The sequence below is a fragment of the Stenella coeruleoalba genome (genome assembly GCF_951394435.1).
Source record: "Stenella coeruleoalba genome assembly, chromosome: 2".
NCBI classification, from domain to species: domain Eukaryota; kingdom Metazoa; phylum Chordata; class Mammalia; order Artiodactyla; family Delphinidae; genus Stenella; species Stenella coeruleoalba.
The window spans coordinates 110,225,629-110,245,129 of NC_137147.1; the positions used below are offsets into that span (position 1 = coordinate 110,225,629).

The following is a 19,501-nucleotide window of genomic DNA, read 5'->3' on the forward strand; positions in this document are numbered from 1 at the left end:
CGCTGTTTCTCCTCTGACCTGGCGCCAGTTCTACCCAGTGGTATCCTCAGGCCTAGCTCTCCAAGGCCAAGCACTCAAGGTAGGTTAACAAAGACGATGAGATAAAAACTCTAAGAGGCCTCTTGTAATTTTATCAAATTGAAATCTTTTATAAAGCTCTTACTGTTGGAACAAAAGCCAGATAGAAAACTCCACAAAGGAGCTTGGGTGGGGCTGCCTTCCAATGAGTTACGGAGGGAGGGAGGCCCAGGGTGTGACCTGGGGACCTGGGAGTCTTGCTGGCAGGGACTGTGGCTGAGCCCCAGTGTGCATTCTGCCCCTGTCCATCTGGGATATGTGATGTGTTTGGGGAGAAATGGACCCCAGCCCAGGGGTAGCCCTGATGAGTCTAAGGCAGGGTTTTCCAACCTTGGCATTATTAACATCTTGGGCCATAATTGTTTGTTGTGGGGGACTGTCCTGTGCATTGTAGGAGGCTTCCCAGCATCCCTGGCCTCTATCAGCGAGATGCCAGTAGCATTGCCCCCGCTGTGACAACCAAATGTCTCTAGACATGGCCAAATGTCCCTGGGGGGGCAAACTCACCCCCAGCTGAGAACCACTGGTTGAAGGGTAATCCCACTCATTGCCAATGAGTGGCTCAGGATTAGGGATGGGACCCAATTCTGGCCAGTGAATCATGAGGAAAGGCCTGCTAGTGAGTTCTTAGAATGTTCTTATTAGTTTCACAGAGCAAAGGAGAGCAGGCTCTTACTCTTCCAATGGAGGTGAACAAGGAAGCATATTGCCCTAAAGGCCACTGGCAGCTGTTTTGCGACTATGAGGAAAAGCACAGCTAATAATGTGGACAGAGAGAGGGAGCCTCACCCTGTCATTGTTGAGGGGCTGAATCAGCCAACTTTGAAGACAGCCTGGACTGCAAGTCATTTCTTAATTTATTGCTTTATTGTTTAAACCAGTCTGAATGGGGTGTCTCTTACTTGTGCCCATAGCATCTGACTTTATAAAATGAGGCCAGCTGTACCAAATCTCTTTTAGTTTAAATTTTATTTATTTTTTTGTGGCCGCACGCACCACGCGGCTTGCGGGATCTTAGTTCCTTACCAGGGATCAAACCCCGGCCCTGGGCAGTGATAGCATGAGTCCTAACCACTTGACCTCCAGGGAGTTCCCTCAGCTGTACCAAATCTTATAGCCCCTAGGCACTTTCTTCCTCAAATCCTAGTGCCACACCTTCATACCATATAGTTGATTAAAAACAAGCTAAATAAAGACCCTGGGAAAATTTCTACCTCTGGGTCTCTGTTATCCTCCCAACCTCCCTTTATTAACTCTATTTGGCCTGTCCAGTTGGCCCCAGGGAATACTCTGTACCATTTTTTACAAAGACGTTGATCTACCTCCTGAATTACAGTCCTATCGTTTATTGGGTGGTTCCATCTAGACTGTAGGCTGCCTTCCTCCTGCACAAGTGTCAAGCCTGAGCTTCTCAGACCAAGGTTATACGTGAGTGGTGGGTGGACCTGGGCCCCAGCCATTCCCGTGCCAATCCCTGCTTTACTTTCTGTCATCTGGTACAATCAGGAACAAAGCAACCCTAGGCATCCCTGGTCAGGTGCTGACCTCAGGTGGAAACAGCTTAGGCCTTAACCACCCCCTGGGAGCGAGGTGTGCAGGGACAGCTACCTCCAAAAGGACCAGTCCTGCTCTGGTCCCTCCTGGTGGGTTAGCTACCTGGCATGTCCACTAGAGTACTGGCTCTCAAACTCTACTGCGCATAGAATGAACTAGGGTGCTTAAAAAGAAGTCCGGATCCTGGGCCACACGCCAGATCAGTTACCTTCGAATCTCTGTGGTTGAGACTCAGGCATCAGCATTTTAAAAATTCTCAAAGTGATTCCAATGTGCAGCCAAGTTTGAGAACAGTTCTCTGGAGTCTAGGTCAGAGGTTCTCGAAGTGAGGTTCCTGACCAGCAGCTTCGCTTTGACCTGGGGAACTTGTTGGAAATGTAAATGATCCGACCCTACCCCAGACCCACAGAATCAGAAGCTCTGAAGCTGGGACCCAGCAATTTGTTTTAACAAGCCTGGAGTGATTCTCATGCTCCCTTGCTCAAGTTTGAAAACCATCACTTTATTCAATACTTCTCAAACTTTCCGGTGCAAACAAATCACCTGGGGATCTTTTGGAAATGCAGAGCCTGATTCAGCAAGTCTGGGGTGGGGTGGAGCCTGCCATTCTAGCAAGATCCCAGGTGATGCCAATACTGCTGGCCCTAGAACCACATTTTGGGTAAGAAGGGGCTACAGAGCAATTATAGGCAGCCAACGGCGTTTCATCCTCACCCAGAATGGAAAACTGATGACACCTGTTTCTGCCAGAACACTCCCGGCCATTCACTGCTCCAAAACTAAATCAGGATTATTGCAGCATCCCCCAGCATCTGATTGACTCCTAGAAAGTAACCTCACATGGCAAGTCGACTCACCCGGTGATTGTCGGGGCACATTCCCAGCTAATTTGTCTCAGAAGGAGCACCAGAAAGTCAAATAGCTCCAGACTATACAAGGAACCTTCCTGAAGTGTGGTTGGCTTCTCCTTCCTGTAGGATCTCTAAAGTGCCTCCTCCCCATGAGAGGCCAGAGCGACTACAGTTCTTCCAGTACTGACCAGTGTTGAGGGGAGCAGCTATCACTAACATGCAGGGATGTTATAACCAACAGCCAATGAAACCTCCACCAACTGCAGAGGTAAGGACACTTCTCCTGAGTATGTGGGCTACATTCTTTTTGGCAGGCACTATGAAGAATGCGACTGATTGTATATCCCTTTTTGCCTTGGCGACTAGGAAGCTCAGGGCTCCCCTCTGCATGCCCATAGGACCTCCCATGGTGTACTTGGGGTTGTGACCTCACCTGGCTCTCCCTTATCTTTACAGTTGCCAATTTTCCTTTTGTTACTTTCTTTCCCATCCATTTAAAAAAAATGTCATCTCTCAGTAATGATCTTGCATGAGTTACCTAACTTCTCTGTCCTTCAGTGCCTGCATCTGTAAAATGGCGATAATAACAGAACCAACCTCACTGTGAGGGTTACGTGAGTTAATAAAGGCCTGGCACACAGCACTCAACAGATTATTTTTATTATTGTTTATGTGAGCCCTCGTAAGTCCTCTGAAGAATACACAAATATCCCATCATTATCACCATGGTGACCCTCCAGGGTGCTCCCTCTCCAGACCTGAGCCCACCCCAATGAGGTCTCAGGCCTGGCCAGCCTCCCCACTCCCCTCACTGGACAGGAGGCTCCTGAGTGTGCCATGACAGTACCGCTCCTGCTCTGTCCACTGCGTGTGGCCCACCCACCTTGGCTGTCCAGGCCGATGTCCATGACGCCGTGCTTGACCTTCATGTGCCGGCTCAGGTTGCCCTTGAGGTTAAACTTGCTGGAGCAGTAGGGGCACTTGAAGGGCTTGCTGCCCGCGTGCAGGTGCATGTGGCCCAGCAGGTTGTACATGCGGTTGAAGGACTTCCCGCACACCTGGAACACACCCCACCCGGCCTCATCAGCCCGGGAACCCACGCTCTCCGGACCCCCAGCCACTCCTACCTCCACGGCTGGGCCGGAATCCCATCAGCTGTGGACAAGCACTCACTTCGTCCTTTCCTACAGGACCCCAGAGGCCGAGGACTGAGCCACTCCCTGCTGGTCACCGTTCCTGTGTGTCTGCCCCACGATCCCTGAGCTGAAGCTGTCAGAAACCCAGGGCTCGGATCTCTGGGTGCACTGAGTCTCGGGTCGGGGCTCTTTCCCTGCGGCTGTACCGTTACCTTCACCCCCTCCTCCAATTCTCAAAAAACAACCTCAGTAGCTTGTAGGACCTGAACCCTCACCGCCCACCCCAACCCCCAGAGCCCAGGCAGTTTCACCCAACCAGGGCTCCCTTGCCCATACCGGGTCCCGGCTGCTGCCGTCATGCTGAGGCCACTCGTGGGGAAGTCCCACCTGGGGGCCCGAAGGCCTGGTACCTTGCATTTGAATGGCTTCACGGGCGAGTGTACAATCATGTGGGTCTTGAGGGTCTGCTTCTGCACGAAGGTCTTGAAGCAGATGTGGCACTGGTAGGGCCGAACGCTGGTATGGATCAGCATGTGCCGCTTCATGTTTGCCTGCAGGGTGAACTCCCGGCCACACACCTCGCACTTGAACTCCTTCACACCCTGTGTGGGGTGGGGGCGATGGTCAGGGCCACACAATGGACACAGGCTCTGGAAGTGCGTGCGTGTGTGTGTGTGTGTGTACCACAGGGTCAGTGCTTCTGGGAAATGACTTCCTGGGGATGTTCCAAACAGTGGCCACTTGTTTGAAATGCCCAGGAGGATGTTGGGGAAGAACCATTTACTATGGAAAGCATTCCAGTGATAGGGAGAGATCGGCTGAGTTTTACTGTTCTGACCCATACATCTGCTGTCTCCTGCCCAAGAGGGCAGGTGGATTTGTAGGTCTGTACCAGGGCACCGAGGCAAGCGTGTTCGTTTGCACGTTAATTCATTCATTAATTCATCAACCATTTACCAGGCACCTGCTATAAGCCAGCATCACATCAGGCACCAGAGGCCTCTGGCCAAGAAGTCACAGCCTTAGCCTGGGGGCCTGGATGGCTTCCTGAGATCAAGATGCATGTATATATTTTTCGCCTCAGTGCTGTCTCTCAGTGGTCTTTATGGTTCACAGACCCCTTTGAGAGTATGATTAAAGGTATGAGCACCCCAGGAAAAATGAAAAAACATTCAGGTCTGTGTAGAATTTAAAGAGTTCTCAAACCTCGGAGCCCGTCCACGACCCCTGAGAGTGTATTCTAAGCTTCTCTTGTGATAAGAACAACCTGTAGCTCTTGTGGAACATAAAGCCTCTCAGGCCCCTCCCTGGAGATTCAAATTCCCACGAATTTTTAATCCCAACAGGTTCCACAGGTGATTCTTATCACTGATGGACTTTGGAACACAACCCCAGGAGACAAAGATTCCAAGGGAAAACCCTCTGGTTTGGACGGTCAACACGCTTTTCCATGGTCTGGAGGTGACCCCCAGAGCAGGACACGGTGCTGTGTGCACAGGAAGCACAATGTATTGTCTGGGGAGAAAAGTGAGGACAAAAGTTCCTAGAACCCCAGCAATTTAGTAGAACTCCAGTGGCACAGACACATTTCTGTGGTCACAGCTGCTGTCCCAACTGCTTGTTTGGTACAAAGTTTCATGTTATAATTTAACAGTTCCCGTGTCTATTTCTCTCAGCAGACAGGCTGTGTCTCCTGTCTTGTATGCTTGCTTGACAGAGCGAAGATGATGTGTATGACCACGAAGGGGCCCTGCCCTTTGGGATGGTGTGCGCATGTGTAAACTGAGGCTGATAATGGGAATGTTTTCAATTTTATCAGCCTTTGATTTTTGCTTTTGCCTTTTCTTCACAGTATTATTTCTCTTTTAACACTTTGTGGACTTGTGGGGATTTTTAAGTCTCCTAGTAGAGGAGAAAGATGGCAAATACATAGCACGTGTACTTATCACTTTGCACTCTCCCCACCCTCAACCCCTGCAACCCCCAACTCCCCGCAGGCGGAAAGAATCAATCATCTGGTTTTACAGCTGAGCCCAGATTCAGCTTCAGAATCCTTAACATTACACTCTAGGTAGCTACACCAATTGCATGAGGAGCACCTGCAGTGAAACCTAAGCATCACCTCTGCTCCAGCAGAAAGAGTTCCCAGGGCTGGGAAAGGCTGGATTCTCGGCCTGGCAGGCTGTTTCTTCCCTACTCACTGTAGTGTCCACTGTGAGAGATAAGGACATGAGTTTGACCAGGAGTGTCTCTAAGTCTGCAATTATGGAGAGTGGCAGCTCTAGGCATGTTCAGCTTCAAAGAGTGAAGTTGGTTGGATTTGGGGTGGAAACCATGGGTCAGGACAAGTGCCAGAGCGGGACTGTGGGACCTGAGAGGCCTCATTCCCCTTCTGGACCTAAGAGCCTCTTAAAGGAGGTGACGTTGGCTGAAAGGCAGGGTGGCCAGTGGACTGAAGGAAGAGGAAGGTAGGGGAGAACTGGTCAAGTTTATGTCTAGGGACACAGTGGAAAAGGACAGTGTTGCTCCACCTTCTGTCCCCACAAGCCACTTTGCTTCATTTTGTCATATTCTAGAACCAATTGTACTTTTCCATAGCAAATATTTTTCCTTACATCTATTCCCTTTTTTTTTTTTTTTTTTCGTTACGCGGGCCTCTCACTGCTGTGGGCTTTCCTGTTGCGGAGCACAGGCTCCGGACGCGCAGGCTCAGCGGCCATGGCTCACGGGCCCAGCCGCTCCGCGGCATGTGGGATCTTACCAGACTGGGGCACGAACCCGTGTCCCCTGCATCGGCAGGCGGACTCTCAACCACTGCGCCACCAGGGAAGCCCACATCTATTCCCTTTTAAAATGAAATATATTTAGCATTTTCCTAAAGGGAAGGCACACAGCTTTTGATAGATTCGTGTAATTACAGGGAGCAAAGGAAGCCCTCTGAGCTTCTGACCATCTATCTCATCCACCTCCCTGTGGCACCCTGCCCTCTCTCCGGCCTCGGTCCTCCCAGCCACAAGATAGAGAATCAGCAATTCTCCAACTGTGCTCCTTGGGTCCTGCAGGGGTTCCTCAAACATTTCAATTAAAAAGTTTTAAAATGAGTCAAGTTTTACTATTTAAAAAAACTAATTTCAATTACATTTTTTTCTAACACTCATCAAAAAAATATAACAATAAAAATGAGAGATGTTCACCACCTAAAAGATCTCAGGCGGTGCTTCGGGAAGCGCTGGATGAAAGCACGGCAGGAGGAGAGGGCAGAGCCTCAGGCCTGGAGCCAAGCCCCCGGCGGGAGGTGGGGGGAGACCCCAGGGGCCGGGCCCTTGCTGGGGGAGGCCTGTGGCGTCCTTACCTTGTGGGTGAGCGAGTGTTGCTTGAGGTGGTGGATCTGGCTGAACTCCATGCCGCACTCGGTGCACACGAAGGGCCGCACGTTCTGGTGCTTGAGCATGTGGTTCTGCAGCTGGCTGCGGTAGTGGAAGGACTTGTCACACTCGAGGCACTGGTAGAGGGTGGGGCCCTGATGCGAGGCCAGGTGGCGCTTGAGCTGGGTCAGGGTGGAGAAGTCCAGGCCGCACTCGACGCAGACGTGGCAGCGGCCGCTCTCGTGCTTCACCTCGTGGGCCTTGAGCTCGCTGGGGTAGGCGAAGCCGCGGCCGCAGAAGTGGCAGCTATAGGGCTTGACCTCCGAGTGCAGCAGCATGTGGCGCTTGAGGTGGCTGGTCTGCGTGAAGGCCTTCTGGCACACCTGGCACTTGTGCGGCCGGGTGCCCTGGTGCGTCAGCAGGTGTGTCTGCAAGTGGCTGGGCTGCTTGAACAGCTTGCTGCAGTGCGGGCACGAGTGAGGCTTGATGCCGTTGTGGCCCAGGATGTGCGTCACCAGGTTGTACTTGGATGTGTAGGACTTCTCGCACATGCGGCACTGCCAGCGCTTCTGACGGTCGCCTGCCTCCACCAGGTACGAGTCGTCGATCTGCACGTTGATGTCCAGCCGGTCCAGCTGGGCCTTCTTGTGGCGTTCCACCGTCGAGCCGGCTGCGTCAGCCTCAAACTCGCCTGCCTCCTGCCACACGAAGCCCTGTTCCGGCTTCACGGGCTCCGGGGACTCCATGGTGGGGGCCTCAGGGTCGCTCAGGGGGGCCAGGTGCGGTGGGTCGAAGCCACACTCCGTGGGCAGCGCCTCCGGCCCGGGCAGCGCCATGCTGGGCTCGGGGAAGCCGTCCCGGGCTGGGTCAGGGAAGTGGGGGTCGAAGGGGGCTACGTCCAGCTCTGGCCGTGGGGTTCGGGGCAGGTGCCGCAGTGTCCGGGGCTTGCGGCTGAAGACGCTGAGGTCGATCATCTTGACAGCGCTGCTCTGCACCAGGGCCTCGCAGCCGCCACTGGCCACCTCGGTGGGGGCCTCTGCTGGGCCCGCATCCTTGTCATCGCCGGGCACGGACACCTCGTAGACCTCCTGATCCTCTTCTTCCTCCACCTTCTCAAACTTGACCTTGGGCACCAGCCGCACAGGCGGCCGTGTCTTCCGCCGGGTGTGCTTCTCGAAGGCTGCCTCCACCTCCAGCACCTCCTCCTCCGCCGGCTCCTCCAGGGCCCGCCCGTTGCAGGCCAGCTGGTAGACATCTGGGCCCGGGGCCCGGGGCTCCCCCATGGCCGCCCCGGACAGCTCCGGCCCCAGGTCCGGGTAGAAGGCTTCGGCGCTTATGGTGGCTCCAAAGAGCTCATTTTCTGAGACCAGGCCCAGCACGGCGGCCTGAGCCAAGGACAGCACCACCACGGCATCCGTCTGTGTCCCTGAGTCCATGAAGCCCTCCATCCCGTGGCGGCTGGCTAGGAGGGCATCGCTGCAGAAGGAGAAGGGAACGTTAGCACTGCCGCTCAATGTTGTGCAGACAGACAACAGACAGACAACAGACAGACACACTCAGCAAGGGCTCAGCCAGTTTTGGGCGTGTCTGTCCCTGACGCCTTTCTATTCCTGCCTTGGGAACAGGGCACACTTGTAATTATGGGGAGCAATGATAACCCTCTGTGTATCTGATCATTGCCATGTCCTCCATCTCCCAGTGGGATCCTGGGTAAGCCCTGCCCCCTTGCTGACCTCAGTCTTCCCATCTGTGATACAGGGTGGTTGGATTTCCTCAGTGGTTCTCAAACTATGTTCTGCATGTCCTTCAGGAGTTCCAAAAAAAAAAAAAAAAAATCGGATCCAAAATTGCAAAATATAAAGATTCTGCTATTTTAAAAACCCATCTACTCAAATGTAATATATACCTCATTCCTGCACATTCAGTAGGCCCACTGGCTTTGTTGCCAAGGTATAATTAATTTTGCACAGACCTTGAGACTGTACAGTGAGGTGTTAAACAACTGTCACCATTTGTAACGGCTTGGCCATGTGAATGTGGTCTTTTGGGTTTTTTTTTTAATATATTGGGCAAAAACAAGGCAACACACAAAAATCAACTAGGTGCCGAGGCCGATCTCAGACAGCAGCTACCTCCTGTCAGCCCTGATGCTAAATGACTGTGCCCATCACAACAGGTCACTGTTCTTGATTAGCTAAATGTTAGACATTTAAATACCTAAATTTACACCGTGTAAAATATAGCTTGTGGGGACTTCCCTGGTGGTGCAGTGGTTAAGAATCCGCCCGCCAATGCAGGGAATACGGGTTCGAGCCCTGGTCCGGGAAGATCCCACATGCCGTGGAACAACTAAGCCTGTGCGCCACAACTACTGAAGCCCGCGCACCTGGAGCCCATGCTCCGCAACAAGAAAAGCCACCACACTGAGAAGACTGCGCAACGCAACAAAGAGTAGCCCCCGCTCGCCGCAAATAGAGAAAGCCTGCGCACAGCAACGAAGACCCAACGCAGCCAAAAAAAAAAAAAGATATTAGTGGGTTTAAAAAAAAAAACATGTATAGCTTGTGTCTGATTTGTACACTGGAATTCCATGTGAGATCTGATTTGAAAGAAGGGCTCCATGATGGCTACCAGGTTTGAGAAAACTGGCTGAAATGAATGCTAAAACTGGCTCCCCGGGCTTCCCTGGTGGCGCAGTGGTTGAGAGTCTGCCTGCCGATGCAGGGGACACGGGTTCGTGCCCCGGTCCGGGAAGATCCCACATGCCACGGAGCGGCTGGGCCCATGAGCCATGGCCGCTGAGCCTGCGCGTCTGGAGCCTGTGCTCCGCAACGGGAGGGGCCACAACAGTGAGGGGCCCGCGTACCGCAGAAAAAAAAAACAACAAAAAAACTGGCTCCCGGGTTCACAGCTATGCGCTCTGATCCAACAGGTGTTTCTAAAAAAGCCAATGAGTCCACCTATCAGGGTCCAACCCACGGTGCATCAGCTTCCTGCCTTCATAGAGGCTCCCGGTGCACCAGTGCCCTCCGTGTAGCCCGGCCTTTGCACAGGGATTCTCCCACCCAGGTGCCCTTTCCCCAACCCCGGTGAGCTGCCGGCTCCTCCCACCAGCGCCCCAGGCTTCCCTCAAATTCCCCCTGTTCCTGGGGCTTCCCAGCCCTCCCTGCCAGCCCGGATGTGGAAGGGCCTCCTCCCTGGCCTGGGATACTCATCAGATTGTACCCCGCCTCCGGCTCAGTGCCCAGTACAGCACATCAGAGGCACCCCATAAGGAAGGGGAAAGGAAGACAGGACTGGGGTGGCTCCTGCCTGCCTTGCTGGCTCTTCTCCCAGGGCCAGGGTCAGGTGCATGGCCGGCGGCGGCCCTTCCTCAGGAAACCAGCTCCCGGCCTGGTGCCTCCCTCCCCCCACAGGCCAGAGAAGCTTCCCCTTCCTGAAGCCGGCTAAAAATAAAATACCCCAGGGAGGAATTTAGCCTCCTTGAAACAGACACTAAAGATTAAACTATTAAGCTTAAACCAGGGCTCTCATGGAAGGGGTCAGATGGAAGGAAACCTTTGGGTCCACCTGGAACAGGCTGGGGGGTTAGCCCTGATTTAGAGCCCACCTCCCACCCCCTGCTGGAAAGAGCACCCAACTTGAGCTTGGCCTCAAGTCCCAGCTCTGTCGTGTACAAGTGACTAAGCAAAGTCACTTCAAAGTCACTTCTGCGTCTCAGTTTCCCTGTCCAAAAATGGGGATGGAAACACCTACCCATGGGAGGGTTGTGAGAGCCCAGAGGTCAGAACATAGATGAAGGGGGTTAGTTAATTATAAAGCCCTCACCAGATGTAAAGCGTCACTATTATTTATCTGCCCAGATCTCTGGAAGCAGCCTTTTCTGATGAAAACCACAGAACTAAGAGACTTCTCCATTCTGGGGCCCGAAATTCAAGCAAAGGTTTGGGTGATTCTGTGACAGCCTCTAGAGACTAAGAACTCATTCACTGATTAGTGCAGCAAATATTTGCTAAATCCCTGCTATGGGTCAGGCCCTGTGCTTGGAGATGTAAGGGAGATGAGGACACCCCTCTGGTGTCCAGAGATGACCCCTGTGCCCACCGGAGCCCCTGTGGGGGAGCATCACTGCCTTGGATGGCAGCGGCCCATCTGACACAGAGCCCAGCAGCACCCAGCAGCAGCCCTCGTGTCTGCTGTGGGTTTGAGAAAACAAGCAGTTCAGCACTTTTGTCTAGACTTCCTCAAAGGCAGGGCCAGCGGAGGGGAGGGACTGACCCTCAACAGCGGAGCCTGTGCTAGGACTTGGCCCTGGATTCTAAATTCAAATCTGGACAATATCCTTTTCTAGCTCAGGTATATCCTGTCACATCCTGAGCCTCAGTTTCCTCATCTCTGCGGAGGGGGATATAGTGCCTGAGTCCTGGGGTGCTGAGGAGATGAGATGAGGATGCCAGTGGAAATGTTAGTTCCCTCACCTGTGCTCTTCTTCTGGCCCCAGTCCCTGGCACCACCCCTCTTCTGGCAGCTGAAGGGAACAGGAGCAAAGAAACCCATAACATCACTTTACTGGCAGATGAGTCGGCGAAAGAGTCAGCCAATGTCAGCCTGTGGGAGCTGGAGCACAGGTCTGCTGTGGTCCCCTACACGGAGGGTGATCATGTAACATTCCATCCCTGTTAGGAGGGACCTTCTAAGACTGAAAGGGGCCACTCCCAAGGCTCACACCAGGATCCCAGGTGCAAGCCGAACCTGCCCTTGGCCATCACGCGTCCCCCTCCTGCAGGGACAGGTGGCAGGTTTCACTTTGGGGCTGAGGACTGGAGCCTGTGCCTGGGTGTAAACGGGGACCTGCCCACAGTCCTCGCTCTCAAGGGGTTCGAGCCCACGTGCGGGGACGCAGAGGTGCCAACAACTAACCACAAAGGTGGTGACTGAGTGCTCACCAGGTCCCAGGAAAGCCATTTCATCCTACGAACAATGCCATGGGGGCGGCGTGGGGGTGGAGGTAGTGAGCGCCACACTGCACAGCCCAGCAATCTGGGGCATAAGTACCAACAGCAAGCTCAAGAGTGCCCTGGCAGTGAGGGCAGAGCTGGGTCAGCACGCGGGCCCCATCCAGGCTCCACTGCATCTTCTGTGCAACCTGGGAGGTCACGTCATGGCTCTGAGCCCAGCCTCCTCAGCTCCCAGGTGCTGCCCTGCCCCCCTCAGGCTCCCAGGAGCCAGCAGCAAAGCTCGGGCAGGCTCTGGGCAAACCGCAGCGTAAAGCCTCAGACCTGTCCCTGCCTGGCTGGTCCAAGGCTCCGGCCGGACTGGGGAACTGGGGTCCCCCTCGAGGGCAGCCACAGCCCTTCCTTGGGTCTCCACTCAGAAGGAGACCTCCATCTCCTTTTCCTGGGAGCCTCCATCAACCCATCTGCCCATCTGGCCCGTCAGGCCCCTGCTTTCTTTTACTTGCCTGATCAGACACATATCACCCTGTAAATACATGTTTAAGGGGCTTATGGGGCTCAGTGTTCACTGGGGCAGCCAGGCAGGCTGTGTGTGTGTGTGCTCATGTGTGTAGGAGGGGCTCTGTTTGTTGCGGCAGAAGAAAGACGACAGAAGGAAGAACGAAGACAGAGGGAATCTAATTCACCTGCGTTGCGCATATGTGTCAGTCCGCCTATCACACACGGGGCCGGGGAGTGGGAAACTGGTGGCTCTGCAACCCTGGTGCCATTATTCCCCCTCCTCCTGGGCCATCTTTTTGGTCCCCCCGCTTCTCAGAGGCCACAACTCTCCCGTTTTATGTCCTGGCACAGGCTGCCCAGGGCAGGACGAGAGCCCGCCAGGTGCGCCCCACCTGTGTGCCAGGGCGGGCCCCACACCTCAAGGACCCTTTTGTCATCTTCCTGGGCCCCCCGTGGCACCTCCTTTCTCAGGGCAAGGCCTCTCTCCCCCCTCTTGTGCAGCGGGTTCAGAACAAAAGCTCTCTACGATGTCCAAGAGAAAGGGGAGCTCAGACCGCCCCGGGCTCTGCACAGCCTGGACTATGAGATGAGGGCCCATCAGAGCTGATGCAGCTCAGCCTCCTACCAGGACACCCTCGGTCTCCAGGGTGGAGAGAAAGGAAATGGCAAAGGCAGGGAAATAGAGGAAATGGAATCACTGCCTGATTGTAGTTTAAAGACTTGCACTGCGAGTAGGGGGAAGGGAGGCCATAGCAGAAAGAGAGTGAGAGAGAGAGAGAGAGAGAGAGAGAGAGAGAGAAGGGCTGTGGAGGCCAAGAAACAAAAGCAGGGGAGGGGGAGGGGGAGGGGAAGGAGTAGAGTGGAAAGAGAGGAGGGGACTTTGTCAGTGACACCAGAAGCCCAGGGCTGCCCTATTTCCCAGGGCTTAGCATCACCCCCTCCCAGGCCTGAGCGCCAGGCCAGCCCTGGGGAGTGACCCAAGTCTCATCCCCTGAGGCCCAGCAGGAGGTCTCCCCAACCCAGGCAGACACCCAGGTCCTCTAGACCTCTCACTGTTGCTTCATCTATTGCTGTACTATGGTTCCTGTAAACACTGACACAAGCTTGTCAAATGAATTAACGAGTGACTTGCTATGTGACCCTGGACAAGTCACCTGACCCTTCAGGGTCTCGGTTTCTTCATCTGTGAGATGGACACAAGAGGCTTCTTGGAACCTTGAGGGCAGGTTAATCCATTGGCTTACCTGCCTGTCTTCCAGGGTCCCCTCCCCAAGACGAGACCTTTTCTCATCCACACTGCTTTAAAAGATCATTTCCTCTCACTGAGACCCCCTTCAAGCACCAGGGGAGGGTCAGGGAGCTCAGAGTAGCTCTGGAACGCAGAGAGTAGGGCAGAGCACTTGAGGCCTGGTCTGGCCTGGGGCTGGCGGGACAGGAGCCATTTGGAAGGAAGAACCAATAGGGCCTGGTGACCACCTGGCTATGCTTTGCCTCATGCTCACCACCAGGACATCTCAAACTTAAGTCACAGGAATGCTCTGGGGCTTCTGTGAGCCCAGACTTGGGATATCACCAAGCACCCTGATGACTATTTTTGAGGGCCTAGCAAGTGCCAGGGCCTGCTCCCTGACACAGGCCCCGCAGTGCCCTGGGCTTCTGCTAGGGGGAAACGTTCGCCCCTTGGCTTTGAATCACCAGGCGACTCTGAGGCTGTGGTCTCCAGTCCTGCCACTGAATCACTGACTCAACACACCTGCCAGGTGCTGGGTGCCGTTCTTGGTCCTGGGGATACAGTAGGAAGCACGATAAGCTCCCATCCTCAGGGAGCTGCTCTGAGTGAGCTCAGTCTAAAACCTGAAGCGCCAGGATCTTTGGGAGGTAGGAGGTGCAGCGCTGGGGTCGGGTGGGGACCAGCGGAGCAGCCCCTGGGTCCTGAAAAACTGAACCCAGAGTGGGGCAGAACAGGTAGCTGGGCCCGGGGAGGGGAAAAGGAGGTCCAGGTACGCACACAGCTGTAAAAAAATACACAAAACGAAACAAAACAAAAAAACCCCAAAAAACAAACAAAAAAACCACTCACGGGACTTCAACTTATAGCAAAACCACCCTCTTTGTTTCCTCTCATGTCCCCCTGATGGTAGACTTAAGGGTAAACTCTGCTCACATCCCATGAAAGGAAGAGGAAGCGAAAGCAAAAGCTGGAGGTTTGTGCAAACCTCAGAGCTCCTTGCACAGTCTCACTTCTGTCCAGCCCACAAGGCCTCACTCGACTCAGCAGCTCCAGGCCCAGCGCTGACGAGGCAGCTGGGTTGGGGGTGGGGTGACCAAGGGGGAAGTGTATGAGTCTCCTTCTTATAGGGGCCTCTCTCTGCCTCAGCTTCCCCTTTTCTCTGTGGACAGATTTGCTAAGCCCTGCCTCCAGAGGCCAGAGTGGCTGGGCCACCAACCCACAAACCACAGGAAGACCTGACGTTCACCATGTATGGCTACTTCCTTTTCCAGAAAAGGAAACTGAGGCTCAGGGAGGGGAAGGGACTGGTCCAAGGTCGCACAGTGAAATGCTGGTAAAGCAGGTCTCTGGCCCGGAAGCCCACCCTCAGCCACATGGCCTATAGGATGAAGTTCCTGTGCCTTAGCTGACTGCCCAAGGCTGTCCCCAGCCAAGCTCTACCTGACCCTCCTTTAAGCCTTCCTGTCCCTCTGCATCACACACACACACACACACACAAACACAGACATACATGGAGCTGTTTCCTACCTCGGGCCTTTGCACAGCCTGACTCCCCTGCCAGGACTTGCCCTTCCCTTGCACTGGGTGAATATCCCTTCATCTTTTCGGAGTCAGTGCAGGCACTGCCTCCCGGGAGATATTCCTTAGCCAGGGGCAGGGCGAGGGCCTCTTCCACAGCCTGAGAACATCAAGTTAATTTTACATGTGGCTAGGCTGGGTGCCCAGTTGTTTGGCCAAACGCTAATCTCTTGATAGATGTTGCTGTGAGCCACACAGCAACACATCTACAATCTGTTGACTTTAGCAGATTACCCTCCTTATTGTGGGCAGGTCTTATCTAATCAGTTGAAGTTTTCAGAGAAAAACGGAAGTTTCCCAGAGAAGAAGGAATTCTGCTTCGAGACTGTTATCACAGAAATCCTGCCTGGGTCTCCAGCCTGCCAGCCTGCCCTGCAGATTTTGGACTTGCCAGCCTCCACAATCGTGTGAGCCAATTCCTTAAAATAAATCTCTCTCTGTGTGTATATACCCTGCTGGTTCTGTTTCTCTAGAGAACGCTGATAAAATCATGTTGATTCATAGTTGTATCTGTTTATGGGCCATCTCCCCCACCAGACATCCACCCCAGAGGATGGTGACTGCAGGGTGGGGCAGAGAGGGCCCAGCAGGGGAGTGTCCGGAGAGAAAGATGCCAGGGCAGGGAAAGGGGAAGGGAGGAAGCCTAGTCGTCGAGGACCCGGAACGAGTGAATGAATGAATGAATGAATGAGACTGAGGGGAAATCCTTGCCTCCTTGCAGAAGAGTTCTACAAATGCTGGGTTCTTCCCCACACCCTGACCCATCTCACCTCCAGGACAGTCCCGCCTCCTCCCTGGGGTGGCCTCCAGGCTGCACAGGGAAGGCCCAGGAGCACTGAGGTCCCTCCAGCCCTATGACAGCGAGGACTGTTCTGAAAGCGCTTCCCCTCCTGCTCTCCCAGGCCTGGGGCACCGAGACCCATCCTGGGAGCCACACCTCTGCCTCTACAAGCTGAGGTGAGCTGGGCTGAGGCACTCCTGGCTGCCACAGAGCGGCCACTGTGTGAGGGCCCCTCCTCCAGGGAGGTCACAGGGACCCCTAAACCCTAGGAAAGGAGGGAGGGCGTCCCCATGGCGAGAGGCACAATCTTGGGCCCACTGTATTCATGAGACCTCCCAATTCAAACTCCTCCAAGGGCAGAGACTCTGGCTCCACAGGGTCCGACTGGCATTGTTTGATGAGAGCACCAGTGTCCGGGCCTCACCCCAGGCCAGTTAAACCAGAATCTCTGGGTCTGGAGCCTGGACATCGTATTTCCCCCAAACAACCCCAATTTATTCTGATTCTCGAAATTAATTGGTAAGAGCGGACAAGCACTCTCACATGACCCGGCCTTGAAGGCCAAGCAGGTTCCTCTCTTGGAAACGTGGCTACGCACCAAGCCTTACACTCTCAACCAAAGACTACGTGAAGGCACGCCGTGAGGTGGAGTCGGGACCAGGGGGCAGAGGAGGAGGGAGCGAGTGCGTCCAGAGAAGCAAGTCTGTGGGCTCCTGGGGAGCCCTGGTCCCTGGATGGGGCCAGCCCCTGCTGCCGGCCTGGGGAGCCCTCACTGACCCCTGTGTCCTGAGGAAAACTGAGTGGGTCCCTGACCCTTGTAGAAATGAGCCCAAACTAGCAGGGCGTCTGCCACACTAACTGCTGAGGGCAAACGCTGAGCCTCCCGCAGAGCCGCACACGGAGCACATGTCCACTTCCCGTGGATGCGGGTAAAGGAGTGATGTGATGCCTCTCATTTGAAGTCACCAAGTACCCAGAAGCCGTGGGCCCTGGGTCCTCCTGACTGACCCCTCACTTGTCACAAAGGAGGAAAGCTGGGCTCTCCCACAGCAGGACAGTGGCCTCACTGAAGGTTCTTTGCCCAGGCCACTTTGGCTGTGTACCCTCGAGGTTGGTCTTAGAATCTTCATCAGCAGGGTTGGAAGGAACTTTGGGGACCCTCCTGTGCAATGCTGTCATTTTACAGATGTGGAAACTGAGGCCCCCAAGGCTCCCAGCCCACAATGGGGACCAAACTGAGAGCTCTTGATTCCCGGTGCATTTCCATCCATCCATCCATCCATCCACGTCAAACATGGCAGCCACCCCACATACTTGGGCCCTCCTACCAGGCTGTTGGCCTGCATCAAGTCCAGACACGTTACCAAAGACCTGTAAGAACTTGCTTGATTGGCCCCTGCTTATGTGGCAACTTCACAGCACTTTGCTTGTCCCCTTACTCATCACCCTCCAGCCACGTGGGCTTTCCTCATTTTCTATAACAGACTTTCCTGCATGAGGCCTTTTCACATGCTGTTCCCCGTGCCTAGAATGCTGTTCCTTGTCCCTCATCCTTCAGCTTTCAATCAGGCATCACTTGCTCAGGAACCTTCCCTGACGCCCCTCTCCCCAACCAGGTCTGGACCCCCAAGTTCTAAGCAGTTATAAGGTTAATACTTTTCCTTCCTGGGCTTTATCACAATTTTTAATGACAGATTTGATTGTATAAGTACTCGCTCAATGTCTGGTGTCCCCATTAGATCACAGATTCTACAAGAGGACAGAGAACTCGTCCGTGTGCTCACAGTGCATTCCTAGCAGAGTGCACGTACAGAACGAATTGTTGCCCTTTTGAGAATACCTATATTCAAGTGCAAAGAAAAAAGAGGCCCCTTGCCGAGCCCCAGGTGGAAATCCCCAAGTCTGTACTTCCTTTCCCTGAACTTCAGGACTAGTCCCTGTTCCCAGGGGGAAAGGACAGCAGGTCTCATGTTTCTGGAAGGCTCTGTGTCTTTTCTCCAATTCCAGAAGCAAAAAACACATCTATCCTCCAAACAAGTACACTCTGCTGGACCCAAAGATCACCAGCTTAATGTTAACAGGGAAAAACAAATAAAACTTGGGCTCACAAGTTCACAGACAAAGATAAGAACCACAAATGAAGGAACAACGGGAGCATTTATTGGGCTTGAACTTTGTCAGGCCCACGTGCAATTTCTAGGCTTCTAGGCAGCCCTCTGGGGTTGGGAGTACCATTTCCGTTCTACGGTTGTGGAAACTGAGGCTTAAAGAGTGGCAGTCCCTGACAGGGTAAAGAAGACCCCAGCTGGGTCAGCCCCGGGGGGCCCAGGCCCAGCTCTCTCCACCCTACCACCTTTGGGCGAGGATGAGTTTTCTGGGTCCGGTCTTATTCCCTTGCCAACCTCAGTTTCTCCACACCGGGGCCTGATTCAGACCTGGAAGCCCCTCGTGGCTTCCCTTCCTCCTCCCCGAGCCTTGTCTCGGGCCCCGCCCGCACTGAGCTCTCAGCCCTCTCCATCCTGTCTTCCTCTCCCTCCTTCCGTTTCCGTGGCAACCCCATCCTCCGCTCTGCCACTCGGTCCTGCATTCCCATCTCTTTCTTTCCTCTTTCATCTCTCCCCTCATCGCAGTGTATAGTCCAAATCCCTCCCTGTCCTTTGCTTCTGGTCTCTAGTCCCTTTTACTCGCCTTTTATCTCTTTCAATGTTCTCTTGTCATCTCAGGGCGACATTTATTTATCTCTTTGCTTAAAAAAAAAAAAGAAAGAAAGAAAGGAGAAAAAAAGAAACCCCATTTCATCAGCCCGAGGCTTCTTTCTCTTGGGTTCTCTCCAAGGGCTAGACTCAGACAGATCCCAGAATGGACCCCCTGCCTTGCCACCATGCAGGCCCTCTACTGACCTCACTTACCGCAGGGAGGAAGGAAACACAGATGGGAGGTGTCCGGGGGCGAGGGCTCATTGGGGGAAGGCACCCTAAGGGGCTTGGCCCTGCTCCTCTGAGGCCAGGCTACAGGAGGTGCCAGAGGCCCCCTCAGGAGAGAACACGGCCGGACCTAGACCCAGGGCTAAGTGGGGGCCCAGCATCCCTCTGCAGGAATTCACTGCAGTTCAGGGAAAGTCCACGCATACACTGCCCCATGCCCCATACCTCCTCCAGGCTCCACCCTGCCTTGTGTGAATGCATGCATGGGACACAGGGCCTGGCCCAAGGCTGGGGCACACAGCAATGCTCAAGGTGCCCAGCTCCCCTCACTCCAAACAGGATAGTGAGATTCACACCCATTCTTCAAAATTCACTCTTTGGCTGTGATCCTAAACGGCCTCTGAGAAAAGGAAGCACCCACTTGTGGGCTGTCCAACCCATGTCTCTGTCTCCACTGTTTAAGGCAGGAGGAAGGGTTGTCAGTTTTTTCTAACTTCTTTTTAGCCATCGTTAACTGAGCTTATACTAACGAACAGGCACATGATCC

At 54.0% G+C, this 19,501-nt stretch overlaps 1 protein-coding gene across 3 annotated transcripts in view; it reads right to left on the reverse strand.

Moving 5' to 3' along the window:
• ZNF710 (zinc finger protein 710) overlaps positions 1-19,501 on the reverse strand; it is a 63,690-nt gene that overhangs the window by 3,079 nt on the left and 41,110 nt on the right. For all 3 annotated transcript variants that reach the window (XM_079914080.1, XM_079914079.1, XM_079914081.1), the window contains 3 exons: positions 6,972-8,460; positions 4,030-4,221; positions 3,367-3,541 (listed from right to left, as the gene is read on the reverse strand). In XM_079914080.1, the coding sequence (XP_079770206.1) occupies positions 3,367-3,541; positions 4,030-4,221; positions 6,972-8,432 (1,828 nt within the window). In that variant the 5' untranslated portion in view covers positions 8,433-8,460. The remainder of the gene's footprint in view (positions 1-3,366; positions 3,542-4,029; positions 4,222-6,971; positions 8,461-19,501) is intronic.